At 39.1% G+C, this 17029-nt stretch overlaps 1 protein-coding gene across 1 annotated transcript in view; it reads left to right on the forward strand.

The window, feature by feature from the left end:
- DKK2 (dickkopf WNT signaling pathway inhibitor 2) overlaps nucleotides 1–8980 on the forward strand; it is a 94755-nt gene extending 85775 nt beyond the window's left edge. Inside the window, exons 2-4 of the mRNA XM_080915661.1 lie at nucleotides 2764–2914; nucleotides 3998–4153; nucleotides 6791–8980. Coding sequence (XP_080771787.1) covers nucleotides 2764–2914; nucleotides 3998–4153; nucleotides 6791–7041 — 558 coding nt within the window. The 3' untranslated portion in view covers nucleotides 7042–8980. The remainder of the gene's footprint in view (nucleotides 1–2763; nucleotides 2915–3997; nucleotides 4154–6790) is intronic.
- Nucleotides 8981–17029: the final 8049 nt, after the last annotated feature.

The following is a 17029-nucleotide window of genomic DNA, read 5'->3' on the forward strand; positions in this document are numbered from 1 at the left end:
TTGATGATGTTGGGCTAAAAAGGCCTTATGCCTCAGTAAGTCTGTGCTGAGGATGCTAAATTTCTAAGGCAAGGCATGTCTTTAAATATCACTTGCTTCTCTCAAACTTAGTTTATCCTCTCAAACTGTGTCTTTTCTTGAAAAGATTTATGAAGTACATACATATTCATATATCAGACTATATAGCTTGCTGAAGCCAAGAGATTTTTAAGCTTAAGAGAAGCCATGTTTGTATTTAAAACGATTAAACACTACTCTCAAATTTTCATACTATTCCTTCTAGAATTTTTATATGGGCACTGAGTTCCAAGCACACAATGTTTGTAATATTTCATGCTATAAAAATATTCTCTTTGCCTGCACCATTTCTACTTTAAAGTAAGGAGCAAACATACAGGAGCATAATTGAACTGCATGTCTAATCACGGAGTTTGTTTTAGATAAAAATGAGCACCAGGTATTGACATGGCATTACTACATGTACCACTTTTATTCTTTAACAAACTTTATTACAGAAACTTACAAAATGAAACAACCATACACCAAGGTTAACCAGACCCATCTCTGTAAAATTCTATATAGAATAGCCATTCAGATGAACCCTATTGTATAACAGAGTCTCCAATCCATCTCCAAATTCCACTAAGGATGAGGACAAAAGTGCCCTTCTGGAAGTTTCCTGTATAAATGAGCTATGTTTGGCAATCAGCTCTCTAGTTTAGTCTGTTCTGTGTGGATGGGACCCCATGTCCCTTTTCTTCAGAATGGACTCAGAATTTGCTGAGCTGTAAGGAGCACATGATGTTTTAGGTGGCACATGTTTGTTTCTGTTGAGAAAGCATGTCCTATTTTTGAGGAAGGGAAGATTTGTAAGACATCAAATGTTTCTTGCAAAACAATTTGGTGAAATGAATGTAAATGAATCAGAAACATGTGACTTGTGTTTCAATTAGAATTAATGGGCTTAAATAGGAAGAGGGTAAACTGCTCAAGGGGAAAGAGTGTGGCAAGGCAGGAAGTGACATTCGGTTTGTTTTCATCAGTGTTGGCTTCCTGAAAAACAGTCTACTGTTCTGAATTCAGCTTCATTCAGATGCTCAAAAGTTTACTAATGAAACCGTATAGTGGACAAAGAATAGCAGTTCTTATATTTCTGCAGAGCATTGCCACTGTGCAGGTCTTTACAATCGCTCTCACAGTGGAGTGGCTCCCTGTGCTCTACCTTCAAGGGTAAATAAGACATTGTAATTATAAAATCTATTTGCCCCTGAGGCTCACACAAAAACTTCATCTCTTCCTCTTCTTTCTAGTTGAATGTGACAGAGAGGAGAGAGAGGGGGTAGTGGGGCAAGATAGAGAGAGACAGAGACAGAGAGACAGGGAGAAAAAGAAAGGAAATAAGTTAATTGTGGGGTCAGGACATCAAGTGGGTTTTCATAATGAATGCACAGAGACCAGAGTAGTTATTTTAGAGACACATTTTATACAGTTTCATCCTTGTACCATTTATGCACACGTCAAAGCAAAGATCAGAGCTTTAAAAATGTGATTTGCATCTGTAGTTAAAACTTAGTGGATTAGTCTGAAAATATGAAAAATAAAATAGAACAAAAGGACAGTTGGCCTAGTAATGCTTGCTCATAATCTCAGTTCAAGACAGAGGCAGGAGTATTGTCAGAAGGTTAAAAGTAGACACCAATTTGGTTCATGTGGTGAGTTCCAGCAAACACAGGGTACATAATTAGACCTTATTTCAAAAAAAGTTAAAAACAGAGGGCTTGTCTCAATGCTCTAAATCTAATTGCACTGTGTGACATTACAGTCTTCGAATAGATACATGTCAACTGATCCAGGAACTCTAAAAGGCAAGGCATACAGAACCAAAGTTTATATTTTACTTTTATCTCCTGAATTACTATCAAACACATCATAGGTAACTTTCAAGACTTACTGGTTGGCAGAGAAATACATTAATAAACAGTGTTTTCTGAACAAACTGAAGGTATAGTTCTGAGAGGAGGTTGTGTGAGCAGGGACTCTTTGGACTTTGTGAAAACTCTGGAGAACCAAAGTCTAGCATCTTTCTGGTTATGCAGATCCAGCTGTTGCTCTGTGGAGGAAGTAGGGATGAGGGTAAGGTCCTTTGTTCTGTTTGGGGGGATGTCACTGTTTAATGTGTTCAACAGGTTGTTTCTGAAATTATACTGGAAGAGTTGCTCTCGCCCTTCTCACAGGCAGAGACTACGAGAAGTTTTTTCTTATCTGATTGGGCAGCTAACACATTTTCACTGCCAGCACAAACCTTGGTCCCTTTTTCTGTTTCTGCCTCCGCCCCATCCCAGTCACCCAAGGTGAGAATGGAGTGGTGAGGTTGTTCTTGTGTTCTGCCATTAGGGCCAGTATGGCAGCCACCAATATAACAGCCTCTGAGTTTGTTTTTATAGTAGGGACCTATTGGTATAAACTATAAATCCTAATTCTAGCATAGGCCAATGAAAATGTATGGGCAATGTTAATTTCATGGTACTTTTTACTTTAAAGTTTACTCTCAGATTCATCTTTGTCACCATCAAAAGCCAGTACTTACAAAGTCATCAGCTAAGGGTCACCTTGGAGAACCAGTGTTCAGAACTGCACACAATGGTGTATCTCATTCAGGCACTTTGAATATGACATGGATTCCCTTCAGGTTTGGTCCTCAGTGCCTTTTCAAAGTCCCAAGACCTTACCCATTGCTTTCTGTGCTGTTCCACCTGATGACAGGCTTACCCCTGCAGCAGCGATAAGGAATGCGAAGTTGGAAGGTACTGCCACAGTCCCCACCAGGGATCATCAGCCTGCATGGTCTGTCGGAGGAAAAAAAAACGATGCCATAGAGATGGGATGTGTTGCCCTGGTACCCGCTGCAATAATGGTAAGAGACGTACCAAGTGTTAACATGCCTTTCTTTCTTAAAAGCCCATATGGAAAGGTGTCTAATGCTTTTTCTTTATCCAGGCCCCTGAGCTATAAACCTTTTAGTATTTGGGAGGTTTTGGATCTTGGTTTGTGTACTAGGAGATACCAGAGTCACCTTCTAAATGTTAGGTTTCTTTGTGTCTGGCCACTTTCTGGACTATGTTCTACATTGATTTCTGCTATTGCAAAATTGAAGTGTTACATACAGAGTCGCTGAATGTGTTGTTTACTAAACCTGTGGATGGCAAGGCAGGCAGTGCAGGTGCGAGTCCACTGACCAGGTTCATAAGAATTTTGTGTTATAGTTATTACATTCAAGATGTCCCGGGACAGCCTTATTAGTTGAGGAGGGTGACTGGCCCACCAAGTACAACAGACTCTCACCTGTACCCTGGCTGCACCTAACCCTAATGAAATGGCAGGCAGAAATTTATTCAGCCTTAATAGTGAACTGACAATTTGTTTAAGAAATTGCACAAAGCAGTTAGAAGCACGTAAGTTAAGTCATTAAAGAAGACCAACTCATTGTCATGCCTGCTCTGGCCTCCAGGCAGAAACCTGTTGTGAGAACCACAAAGGAACTGAAGGGAGAAAGAAAGACTTCACACCTTTTAAGAAGTGTGTAGGCTGGACTGAGATTGTTTTGCTTAAGGAACAATCGATCCTTAGCAGGTGACTTGCCAGATGACTTTAAAAAATAATACAACATATACTGAATTAATTTTCCACAATGTCACTATTCTAAGTTCTTTGCTTGTATATACAATAATTCAGTAAGGTCCGGTCCGTTTCTATTCCTGTTTTGTTGTTTGCATGCTGTCATTTGATCTTGAAAGAGGCAAAATCCAGATCTAGGAAGCTTGGCTCCAGAGCCAAAGTATTCTATCCCCAATAAGTGAGTGAACGAAAATGTACAGCAGTTACAGAGATACATAGCAGGTAGATTAGGAAACAGACCCATGGATGTCTTGCTTACATGAATAGGATGAACATCACAGAGCATAGAGTTAAACTGATCTGTTTATGTTCCCATTTCCAGGCATCTGTATCCCAGTCACTGAGAGCATCCTGACCCCACATATCCCAGCTCTGGATGGCACTCGGCACAGAGATCGGAACCATGGTCACTATTCCAACCATGACCTGGGATGGCAGAATCTAGGAAGGCCACACTCCAAGATGCCTCATATAAAAGGTAGAACTACCTATACTTCCATGGCTGTCCACTCTTTCTTTCATAAAGAAGTAAGAGAAAGCATCAATAATTCATTCTGGTTCTATGAATCCATTATTAAAATGTTCACAAATGAATAATTTAAGTTGATTGCATCGATATTTAATTTTGAAGATTTCATAGAATTGCTAGAAAGTATATCTAATGAGAAAGGCCTGAGCTGCCATGCTATTTTCTAAGCATCCCTTGCTTATTAAGGAGTCTAAACAATCCTGTTTGGTCCAAACCTATCAAAGAGTAAAGCACTGTGAAAAATACATGAGGAAATATTGCTGCAGGTAATTGAATTACCAGCCATTTTTTCACCTTTGAAGATTCAATAAGTTGGCTTCACTGAGCAATCAATCCATAGACAAGTCTATAAGAAGCAAGGTTTATAGAGGGTTATGCATGAGTATAAAGTCCCTTTCTTCCTATGGAAACATTTCAGAGTTCTCCTACTCACCAATAATAAAATTTGAGTAGTATGAAATTATTTTATGATATACCCAAAGGAGGCCTTTTCCAAGTGCATCTGTATAATTCATCTTTCAAGATGTACATATTTTAAAATATCCAGGGTTCTAAAGAATTTTATAACAGAGCCTCTCCCCTGTTCTTGATGCACGGAAGTGCTCTGGGAAGTCCTCATGTGAAAACTTAGTTTTCTTTTATAATCATACTATTTCCATAGCTTATTTCACCACAAAATATATTCTTATCTTCTAAAGGGACAATATCTAGGAGGTCTCCCCAGTTGCTATAGCCTGGACTGCTAGTGGTCATCTGTACAAAACTAAAGATATTGGCAAATAATATATCTTTATTTATTATTTTTCTGTATTTACCAAAACCCTATTTTCTCATATCTTTTTCTGTTTCATCAAATTCCTATATAGTTGGCATTATATGAGTGTCTCTCCTCATTGCAACAGAAATCTAAGTCATAGCATTAATCAAATTCTTTTTTTTTTCAGTGTAACTAAGTACCAAATGTTCTTGGTATAAGTGGCAAGAAATCTTGTTTGGCATGGCTTATGAGTTGCAGCAAAATCTTACAGTGGAAATAGTTACATCTAGAATGGTGGAGACCATGGGTGGCCACACCTTTGAAACTCATCTGTATCACTTAAATATGCTTCATAAAACTACAGCTGTACATGTTCTTTAATGTCTTTTCTATGGCTGAGTTTTACAGTAGAATAAAAGTGAAGAGCCATAAGAGACATTAGAGCCTCAGAACCCTAATGTATTTGCAATCTGGCAACTAACAGAGTTTCACAACCCCTGCCTTATACTGAAACAGAAATCAGTGCAGCCAAGATGTATGTGGGAGGGAGCTATTTGGTGACTTATTCTTTGTGTGTGTGTGTGTGTGTGTGTGTGTGTGTGTGTGTGTGTGTGTGCATACAATACCCAGATTTGTAATCTCACATAGTTTAAAATAGGCTCTTGGTTGACCCTGAGCCTGGTGGTCCTGAGCTAGGCTGGATGACGTCTGTTTGTTCTGTTCTGACTCATGGCTCCTGTAGGCCGTATTTCTCAGCACTCCTTTTCAGATGCATTTGACTGGGTTTAAACAGCTTCCTACTCTCATAGTCTTCACTGGTATTTTGGAAGATTATGTTTCCTTCAGTCTTCAACTTCTGTCAGGTAGAGCTTTAGGTTCTGACTAATGAATGTAGCCCATGAATGTTGACATCACCTGCTCCTTGGGGGGCTCTCTTGTCTTAAATGTGGTAGTGAATTCCTGCAGCTGATCAACCCCTCGTAATTCTCAGTTCAGCTACCATACATGTGACCAATTCTATGCCCTAAATAGTATGTGCTACTGCTTTTGCTTCCACAGCCGGACTCAACTGATAAATGACGTCAAAAGTCCCTGAAAATTGCAGTTTTCTTGAGTCACCTGTTGAATAGACATCAAGCTAATGAGCTTGAAACCAACTCTTTTGATATTCAATTAACCCCGTAGAGGAAAACTATCAAGAAAATATCTAATGTTATAGTATAGTTTGGGGTGTCAACTCCATGGGTGCTCACCATGCAATCATGAGGACGGGAGTTTCAATCCCCCTTTTTCTGTGAATGCTGGGTGGTGGATGGCAGCTTATCTGTGACTCCAGCCTCACAAGAGAATTGGCTAGCAAGTCTAGCCTTATCAGTTAGCTCTAGGTTTGATTTTATAATTCTGTCTCAAAAATAAGGTAAGACAGTGAAAGAGGATGATTTCCAACACAATCTGGTCTCTCAGATTCATTCATACATATGCACTTGCGCATGCGCACCTCCCCCCCACACACTCCCATGCAAGGAAAAATTTATGCATATGTGCGCACACACATAAACACACAGAGAGAAATAGGAGAAAAGAATATGAAAAACTAGGTATGAACACAATTCTGCTGTTCACTCAACTTCATATGCAGATGATAGATAATGGAAAAAGACAAAGGCAGACTTATCAGTGTGAAGAGAACAAACTGGTAATTAAGACTTTTCATCATTAGTGCAACATAATGCAGGGTAACGTAAGTGAAAGTATCTCTGTGATTCTGATTGTAAAGTAAAAATTGCTCCCAAGAACCCTTGTAATCACCTTGACCTCATTTTCTGTAGGACACGAAGGAGACCCCTGCCTGCGGTCATCAGACTGCATTGATGGGTTTTGTTGTGCTCGCCACTTCTGGACCAAAATCTGCAAACCAGTGCTCCATCAGGGGGAAGTCTGTACCAAACAACGAAAGAAGGGTTCCCATGGGTTAGAGATTTTCCAGAGGTGTGACTGTGCAAAGGGCCTGTCCTGCAAAGTGTGGAAAGATGCCACCTACTCTTCCAAAGCCAGACTCCACGTGTGCCAGAAGATCTGATACACACGGGAAGAGTCATCCCCAACAGACTGTGAATTTGTGTATTTAATGTATTATGGCATTTGGGAAAATCCAGGTTGGAATGCGGAAGAAGAAGAATGTGGTAAGAATGTGGAGCAGAAGAGGGCGGGAGTGAAATCAGTAGAGACAGTGACAACCAAAGCAGGACCAGTGTTTCCATTATGCCTCGTTTATGTAAATAATGTACACATTTGTGAAAATGCTATTATTAAAAGAAAGCACACCATGGAAATTCCTGATGGATACCATGCGACTTTCCAAGAGTTGGGCTTGAGCCGGAGGGGACATTTCCTCAGATTGGCAATGGCTATAAAAATAACTTAAAGCCACATTTCTACTCAAAGCTATAGTTTAATAAATTACTCTCACTCTCCCTTGACATAAGAGAATCTCTAAAATGGGGAAAGCTAATGAAAATATTCAGCATCATTAATCACATCACAAAAAAAATCACATTTTAAGTTGGAAACTGTTCTTTGATTTTTCTCCAATAAAGGTCTTGGTAGACAAGAGGAAAGGTAATCAGAATTTTCCAAATCACTTTAAGATACTGGTATGTCATTTAGACATTAGAAAAGGGTAAACAACCAGTAGTTGTAGCCAAGTGGTTAAGGCAATGGGCTAGGAAAGGGTAAATGTATCTCTTTAGACCACACATTTCTGTTTCAAAAATGTAATTTCACCTGAATTAATAAAGAATAGCCTTACTAATATGATGCTTACTCAGGTTGGAGCCTTTCATTGTGTCTAGTGCAATATAAGCACAGAACAGAATTTTCACAGATTTCAAAACCATTAAAGATGTCTACATGGGTTGGGAATGAATAATGGAGTCAGGACTGTTTGCCACCATTTTTACATACCTCCATGTGACAGACTGATAAATACATTTGTCCTTGGAGAGCTGTAGGGAGATGCTGACACTAGAGACTTGAGTGATATCTGTATTATGTGGAGCACAGCAGGAAAGTAGAGGGAACCTTGTCCTTTGCCCAGGCTTTGAGGTCACATGTCTGAAGCACAGGAAAATTGGCAGGACTGCTATCAGAGGCTCCAGAAGTAACACTGAGGCTCTCATTGAGATTTGCTCTCATGCAGGTGAGCTCTGGACAATGCAGCTTACCCTCCCCAGCCTCAAAATATTTCATGGTTTTGAGGCTATAAGATAATTGCAATATAAGAGGATTTAACAGAATGCATTCCTTTACACCAGGTGATGTGAGAGGAACCAGTCCCCTCCCTAAGCTTTAGAGTGACAATGTCATCAGAAGTTTGTGTACTAACCTCTCTATGGAATTGGTATTTCATTGCCAAAGATATAGTTCCTATTTTCTGAAACTATTGAAAATTAAAAGGTAATAACATATCTCTAATCTGTAAAAATTCCCTGAAACCATTTTATTATTCTTTAGTGAATAAAGGACAAAAGGAAAAATAAAGGAAAGAAAGAAAGTAGGAAGAAAGGAAGGAAGGAAGGAAGGAAGGAAGGAAGGAAGCTAGGAAGGAAGGAAAGTGAAACCTGCTGTTGCTTAAGCTCTCAAGCACATCACTTTTGTGATTGACTTACATCCCATCTGTAATCTCAAAATCCAGTGTAGTTTTGAGTTTCAGCCTCCAACACACGTTTTGTCAGGATGATGACGGTTTGTGCTCTGCGTGTGTCCGCTAGAGCACAACTCATAAGCTAATTCACCGAAGAGCAAACTTTGTGGTTTAAGCTTTGTGATGTGAAAATGAAACATTTTGGTCAGAACTTCCTACATAGCAATGACACCTACAACCTAGTTTTCACATTATTCCCCTTATATTCACCCTCTCAAAAATTATTATTTGAAATAATTTATTTACAGGAAGTGTTAATGAGATGTATTTTCTTATAGAGATGTTACTTACAGAAAGCTTTGTAGCAGAATATATTTGCAGCTGTCAACTTTGTAATTTAGGGGAAATGTATAATAAGAAAATATATTAAATTTTTCTCTTTCAAAAAGTTGAATGCAAAGTGCTTTGTGTCTTCTTATGCGGAAAAACATGCTCATAGAATCCTAAGTTTTTAGACTTTGAACAGGATTTGGTATTAGTCTTCAGTCTGAATGGGAATCATGTGGATGTCAGCACTGTGAGATGACCCAGCTTATTGTTACCAAGACAACTCACTGTATGACAAATGGTTGTAATTGCTATTTACAAAGTTTAATCAACGTATTCCCTCTTCTGATTTCCACCCATTAATTCTTTCTTTGCATTAAGGAACCTAGTGAAATAAGAGGTCTCCACAAACACTTGAAGGTGGGACTATCTTAGCCAAGATGCTTTTAGGAGAAATTCACCAAGATGGAAACCTAACAGGTTTAGTGGGTTTGCTCATTTCCATATTCCATGAAATCACTACTGTTAGGTTGCAAACCTTGAACAATTGGCTAATGTACCTATTTAACATATCAAAGCAGACACCAGCAGCCAGATTTTTCCCCGAATTCCTCTGTTCCTACCTGTTACAAGGTCCTCCTGGCTGGCATACTTTACCCTACCTCATACTCTTGACTCTTCAGCCCAGTGTTCTGAATGGCTCTTTCCTATATAATTCAACCAACCATTTGATTACCTGTTCTTTTTGTACCTTTGAGCTTCCTGGCTGCTGGCTGCTCCCTTCTCCTCCCCCATCTCCCCACAAGGCTCAGGGTCATGTTCATTCTGGATTCTCCCAGATGTCCCTGCCTCTGACTATGTCCCCCTACATATCTATAATAAACTTCTTGATACCTAGGGACAGTTATTTTCCTTCCTTCCTTCCTTCCTTCCTTCCTTCCTTCCTTCCTTCCTTCCTTCCTTCCTTTCTTTCTTTCTTTCTTTCTTTCAGCTATAAGTGGTTATAACTATAGTGGGAATCTATTTGGGGGCCTGAATTAACCCAGTCTACTTCCTGGCAAGTTGGTTTTTCTTTTCTTTCTAAGCATTACGGGCCAGGAGTGCTTGACTGCTGGTTTTTAGCATGAGACCAGGTTGGTGTAGAAATACAGAAAGCAGACATTCCGTGACAAGGTGGGACCTGTAGTCATTGCAGCTTAACAAAGCCAGAAGAGTCCCTACAGGAAAGAGTTAAAGATCCCTGTAGCATGGCTGAAAATTTCCACATCATTTTAATCAGTCACTTAGGGTATTCCTCATCATTATTACCTCAAATTGAGACCATTTGTATTTCCCTGTGAAAATATATTTTTAGACTCTTAACAACCATATGAATGACATTTCTTTCTTTTCCACTGCACTGAGTAATACAATTTGAGAAATTACAAATGTTCTCTTTTCTCCCTTTTTACCAAAAAGTACCTAACTGTGCCCTCTATCATTTGAGGAACAATTATTTAATTAAAATTTTCCTTCCTTCAAATTCAGGCTAATTAAGAGCAAATATCATTGGAAAGGCCCAATGACGAACCAACACCTATTATAGATAAAATTAATATTAGAGACTATAGCATTCATCTATGAAGAGGGATCTTTTTGTAAACTAAGCACTAGTGTGAGACTGAACATGTGACAGTGAACTACATCAGTCCTGGGCTGTGTGAACATTTCTTTCAAATGCCAACATGGGCCAGCAGAAGAGAGTGACCCACTTCCTTTCCTCAAAGGTAAAGAGGGAGTAACAGAATATATTATACATTTCCCAGTCTAGATTTGTATTGAGAGTTCCTCCAAAGTGGAGCACTCATATCACAGAAGGGATGAAATTATTATTTGACTCCAAATTAAATGAGTTTTCAAGTTATACAATAAGACTCTCTCTTCCAACACACAATTTCCCATTGCATTTCATTGTATAAACCCATTCCTATGTTATGAAAATTGTGGTTTAAAGCTAAAATGTGACCTGCTATCTACCAATGTAGTACCTTGGTTTCTTATGTATGACTTGGGTCTCAGCTAAGATCTGTGTGGAGGAAAATTGATCCCCTGAGGGACAGTACTGATGGTGTGACTCTTGAAAGAGATGGGCCTAGTGGAATACCCATGAGTCACTAGATACGTGTAGGCATACATTTTTTGCAACCTACTTTTAATAAACATCCAACCTCTACTCTAGCCTACTACCAAGCAGAGGTAGTGGAAGAGAAGTGTTATTAGGATATGGGGGAAATGGACCTGTTCAGCAATAGTTCTTTGGAGGTGAGCTTGATCTTCTTTGGCAGCAGTTCAGTCCTGTTGCAAATACAACTCAGCAGCTGCAGACCAGCCCTCTAAGCAGTCAGACCCCAGGCATGAGCCGGCAGCTAGACTCCAGCTCGCACAGCAAGTGGACACCAGGCAGCTATAGTTCAATCCTGAAGAAACTGCCAGACTCACCAACTGGCTTGAGGCGAGACTGCAGAAGTGGCAAGCTGCTGCAAGAACTTCACAAGCAGTTCTTGGGTGAGTTTCTCTCAGTGGCAGCATTACCTCAAGTTTAGCTCAACAGCTTTATGCAAGTTGGAACAATACATGTGTGTTTGATAGTGAAGAATAAAGAGGCAGAGCAAAACAAACCAAGGCTCTCTGCTCGACTCCCACTGACTGAGAGGTCATATTTATACTTCTTCATCAAGACTCCCTTTATGTGTTGGCTATTACCAAACATCCTTTCACCTGTGTCTGCTTCAGGAAAACAGTCTTTTATGTGTCTACTTTAGCAAGACATCCCTTTACCTGTGTGCTCCAGCAAAACATTTGATATAATTATTTGATATAATTAACTTTCCCCCAAAATAGCAGTTTCCACTCTAATATCCATGAGTTACTGGGAACATGCTTTCAGGAAGAGTAATGGGACCCAAATCCCTCTCAGTTTCTAGTTTGAGATATCAAAACTTTTGTTTCCAGATATACATCGACATTATCATCAATGTCATGAGGCAAAGTATCCAAAGGAGCCCTGACCAAATGCTTTTATTATACCCTTAGACTTTCAGCTTGCAAAATGGATCAAAACTGTTAATTAAATCAATTCCAAAATTACTGTTTCCAAATCTTTGAAATAACTCTCCAATATTTTTATCACATAGATACATCTGTCATAGTGTCTAATATAAACTATCTTAGATTTAGCAGTAAAAAATAAATGCCACATCCAATATCGAATGATGGAATGCACAAGTATATTTCAGCAATAATAAAATCATAATGTGGAGAAACCCCACATTTGAATACATCTCCTCTTACATTGAAATTCCTAAGAGAGAAACTGAACTTCAAAGAGTAAATTATCTTGCATGTTAAACTAAGTCAAAACAAGTTGAAGTTCAGAGAAACTAAATTGTGCAATCATTATCTTCAACTTAAATTTATTCCCAAACAATCTTTAAAAATCTTGAAGTTAATAGCAAACTAGTTCTCTTCATTATTCCGTATTCTGAAGAGTTCCTGGTGTTTGAAGATATAGAAGAGAATCTATATCTACATTCTGTTTCCATCTAAAGAATGAGTAATATTTAGTTTATTCTTTCCATATGCAAGACTTCCATATGGTCAAGTTTACAGACTTTTTATTGGGAGTATCCTCATTACTGTTCCTTGCTTCCATTCCTGGCATATTCAAGTACAACTAGTGCTCATGTGACATTATGTTTTGTTGAATGGCATAGCCTTCAGAATCTCTTGCAAGCGGGCATCTTCAGTTCTGTGCCTCTGTGTGATTTTTGGTGCTTCATTCTATAGAACTATGTGTTCCACTAATCCTATGTTTGTTCTAATTTTAAAGACACATCAACGTATTTCTGAACTAAAATTGTTAACTACTATTTTGGAAAACCATTTTCAGAAGCAAATATTCTATCAATTCCAGGGGGTATCCTCTTTCTGGAGTTTAAATATGTTACATGCTTTCAAGATGATTGATTATGTTGAGGAATTTGATCTTACAGGGGGTGATGTGGAATATTACCAGGTAAGTCTTAGTTGAGAGTCCTTAGGCCATTGAGTTATTAAGTTTTTGTCCTGAAGAAAGTACTGTGAGGTCCTCTGCTTTTTGGAGGAAACTCCCTCTGCTAGGCACTTCAGTCTCCACTTGTCCTTTACCATAGGTTTTTAAACAGATCTAATGTGGTATAGGTACCATGTCAACTAAAGAAGTTAATGTTCTTATCTCTATTTTGCAGTTAATATTTGACCAGGATGCAATGGGGAAAAAAACTAAGAAATATATTAAGATTCTATGCTGAATGGATCCCATTATTGGGAAAGAGCTTGATACATATACTGAGGGAAGTGGTTGTAGAAAAACAGAAGCATGCAAGAGGAGTCAGGGAAAACAGTAAAGAAAAAGAAATCCAAGCCAGAGAATGAACCAAGCAGAGTTTCAAGCGGATATATATATATGGCTGGAAATCCTAAAGGGCGCTAATAAGGAATTTCAATTTGATACAGATGTCAAAGGGTGTCAAAGAAAACTCAGGAGGAGAGGCTAGTTGACTCAGCGGTAGGTTTAGAAAATTACTTTAGCAAAGGGTGTAGCTCAGGCAACATTCCCATTGACATCAGGCCAATAAATTGCATTAAAGGCCAATTTGTCAAAGCACGTCATAGCTCTCTTCGAGCACTGAGTAAGTGCATAATGCTAGGCCTGGGGATTCTAAAGAAATAACAATATGCAAGTAATTGAAGTACTTTCATGAGAAATGCTCTTGCCATCACGCCCCTCACACATACGTCATGAATACCATAGCACGCAACCTTTTAAAGTTTCCTGGGGGGGGGTCACCATTTCTTACAGATGCCATGGGCTTGTTTGATTTGCTCCACACCTTCCCACTTCTCTGCACCTGTTACAGCAGTCCTCGTCCTGTTGTTTAATGGCCAGTTGGCCTCTGGAGCCTCATAACAGATGGAGACCATCAGATCAGCATAGCACATGTAAGATATTCTAAGTACTACTTAAGTGTTTCAGACAAACATTGAAACTGAGATCACATTGTCTTCCATTTCTTTTCTACCTCACCTATCATTTCTGCCAGCTGTGCTCTTTCTGTTCCAACAGATGCTGATTCCATTGCCAGGGGTGTACCATTCTTAAATCTGATTTAGACATCAGTAAGACCAAGTAATGTCTGTGGGAATCTCAAACTTTATTGCTTTAACACACCTTCTTGCAACTTTTCAAGATCCTTCTATGATGTTTGAAAAAAAAAAAAAAAAAAAAAAAAAAAAACACTTCCCAAATGACTAAGGATATTGAACATTTCTTTAGGTGCTTCTCAGCCATTCATTATTTCTCAGTTGAAAATTCTTTGTTTAGCACTGTAACCCGATTTTAAATAGGGTTATTTGGTTCTCTGAAGTCTGACTTCTTGAGAGGCTTTCTTTTACAGGTTCCAAGGGATCTGGAATTCTCATGGGCAGTAATCACTCCAATATACTCTGGGCTTCCATTTGAGGCTTAAAAATCAACCTTAGCTATGGAGAAGTTGAGGGCAGACTGGGAGGAGCTGTACAGATGTGGGACAGAAGCATTTCTTCAACTAGTATAGCATCACTCAAAAGGGTGTTTTCACGTTACAAAAAGATGGGTACTTGATGCAGAAAGAAACCTCATAGCAAACCAACTCAGTTAAAGAGTAGAACAGGCCAATGGCATTGCCTGCCTGGAAGAAGGAGGCACATCAATGTGACCCAAGAAAATATTCAAACTTGCAGACTTTCCTTATACAAACAGAGTATCAGCACCCGTCAACAAACAAATTAGATGAAGTGGTAAAGAGGACTGACCAGGAAACACTAACTATGAGGACTTGGGTCATAAGATATCCAGTGATGTAAGGTCTTATGAATAGTAAGTATTGTTATGGTTTAATGTGTTTTTCTGATATGGTGGTTGCTAACTTTTCTCACCGTCTAGTAACAAGAATTGTTCATAAGGACTCATCTGTAGGAAACAGGCATAGTGACAATAACAGTAACCTTACATTTATGGAGAAGCTTGTATTTTGCTACATATTGTTTCTATGTGTCCCTAAGGCAGTCCTTACAAAGAGCCCAACATTCTTCTTTCTGATGATGGTTCACTGTGCACTGTGTTGCTAGGTTAATGGTAGATGTGTTTTCATAAGCTAGGCCCATGTAGTGGCACTATTAGAAGGTGTGGCCATGTTAGAAAAGGTGTGTCACCAAGAGTGTGGGTTTTATGACATTCATCTTAGCTACCTGGAAGTATGTATTCTGCTAGCAACATTCAGATGAAGATGTAGAACTCTCAGTTCCTCCTGCACCAGGCCTGCCTAGATGCTGCCATATTTCTACCTTGATGATAATGGACTGAACCTCTTAACCTGGAAACAGCCCCAGTTAAATGCTGTCCTTTATAAGACTTGCCTTGGTCATGGCGTCTTTTCACAGCAGTAAAATCCTAACTAAGACAGTAGATCTGCAGCATTTTTTTTTTCCTGTTCTTCAGAGCGACTACCATGGAGCTAAGAGAAGAGTTAGGGTTTGACACTATGATACTCTGAGGCCATGGTTTTAATTCTTGATCAGTAACCATTGTGTTTCCAGTAAAAGTAACAGAGTCTTTTGTGACATGTTCTTCTGTGGCTTCCTTGTCATGAGTCTGAGGTCAGATAACTGAGGCTGTCATTAGCCATCATCATCATAACATTGCACTATTACATGTTACCAGAGCATCTTTCCTAACTTTCTCCAACAACAGAGTAGCTATAACTGAAATTATGGCAAATACACCCCCCTTGCCACCATCCAGTAGTTCTTTGTCCTTGGTTTCTTTTCAGAGGACAAATTCAAGCAGCTGTTAATATTTTGGACAGTAATACCAAAACCAGGTTCTGGGTATTATAATCTGCAACTTGCAGTCAAGTAACATGAAGGCAATTGAAGGGAAATCCAGAAGTTCACAAAGCTAATGAAAAGCAGGAATGGGGTTTTACAAAGAGGAGTTAAAGTATGTAGCTTAGACTATGCTAAGACCAAGAGTTTGGGACAACCACTGACTCTAGCCTACCACAATCTGCATTCTGCTGCAATAGCAGAATTCAGAGGAGAATGTCAAATTTCCATTTCAAGATAATTACTTGAAATTATTTGAAAAATTTTAGATTTTCAAATGGGCTTTGAATGTAATATTTTTAGAAAATGTCCATGAAAATACTTTTGGTTTTTCAAAAGTCAATATAAGATTCCACTGACCTCATTCTGGCCTATGCACATGTTCAGATCAATATCTGTTTAGAGAACACACATATTCACTAAATATAGAAACATTAATAGCTGCATGTCATTCTGTGCGGTAAACTACAATGAAGATCCAACAAAATGACTTGCCCAGGTCACTGCTTGGGAGCCAGAGGAAGCAGAGATGGACATGTACCCAAACGACGACCCATAGGTCTGGACTTCGCGGTCCTACTTTACCTGAGGCTGTCTTTCAGTTACTGTTTCTTGTTCCTTTGTGAACTGTACTTAGAAAACTTTCCAGTTTCTGGGAGGCTGGTGATTTCTTATCTTAGAAACAGCACTTTGTTGGCTTCATGTCATCATCCACCATATTAGTTCAGTTCCAAAAGGAGGATGTGAGACCCAGTTCATCAGTTCAGATGCGTCTTCCTCAAACACCATGGGGTTGGGCCTAGAAGGATGGTTCAGTGCTTAAGAGTATGTGATGCTCTTGCAGAAAACCCAAGTTTAATCATTTTATTTACACCTAGCAGCTGGAAACTACATCAAACTACAGTTCCAGAGGACCTGGTACCCTTTGAAGGCTTCTGGGAGCACATGTGCACATTCCTCCACACAATATATGCACATAATTTAAAAAATAAAAAATTTAAAAGTAATATCTTTGAAAAATACTTTTCACAAGAATCTGAAAGGTGTACCAAAGAGTAGGCTTTTGTTGTGTTACTTTGTTTTTTGGCTTTGCTTTGTTCTTGCTCTCTCTCTGTGTCTCTGTCTCTCTCTTTCTTTCTCTCTCTGTGTGCACGCC

This window comes from Micromys minutus (assembly GCF_963924665.1).
Source record: "Micromys minutus genome assembly, chromosome: 4".
In the NCBI taxonomy this organism is placed as follows: domain Eukaryota; kingdom Metazoa; phylum Chordata; class Mammalia; order Rodentia; family Muridae; genus Micromys; species Micromys minutus.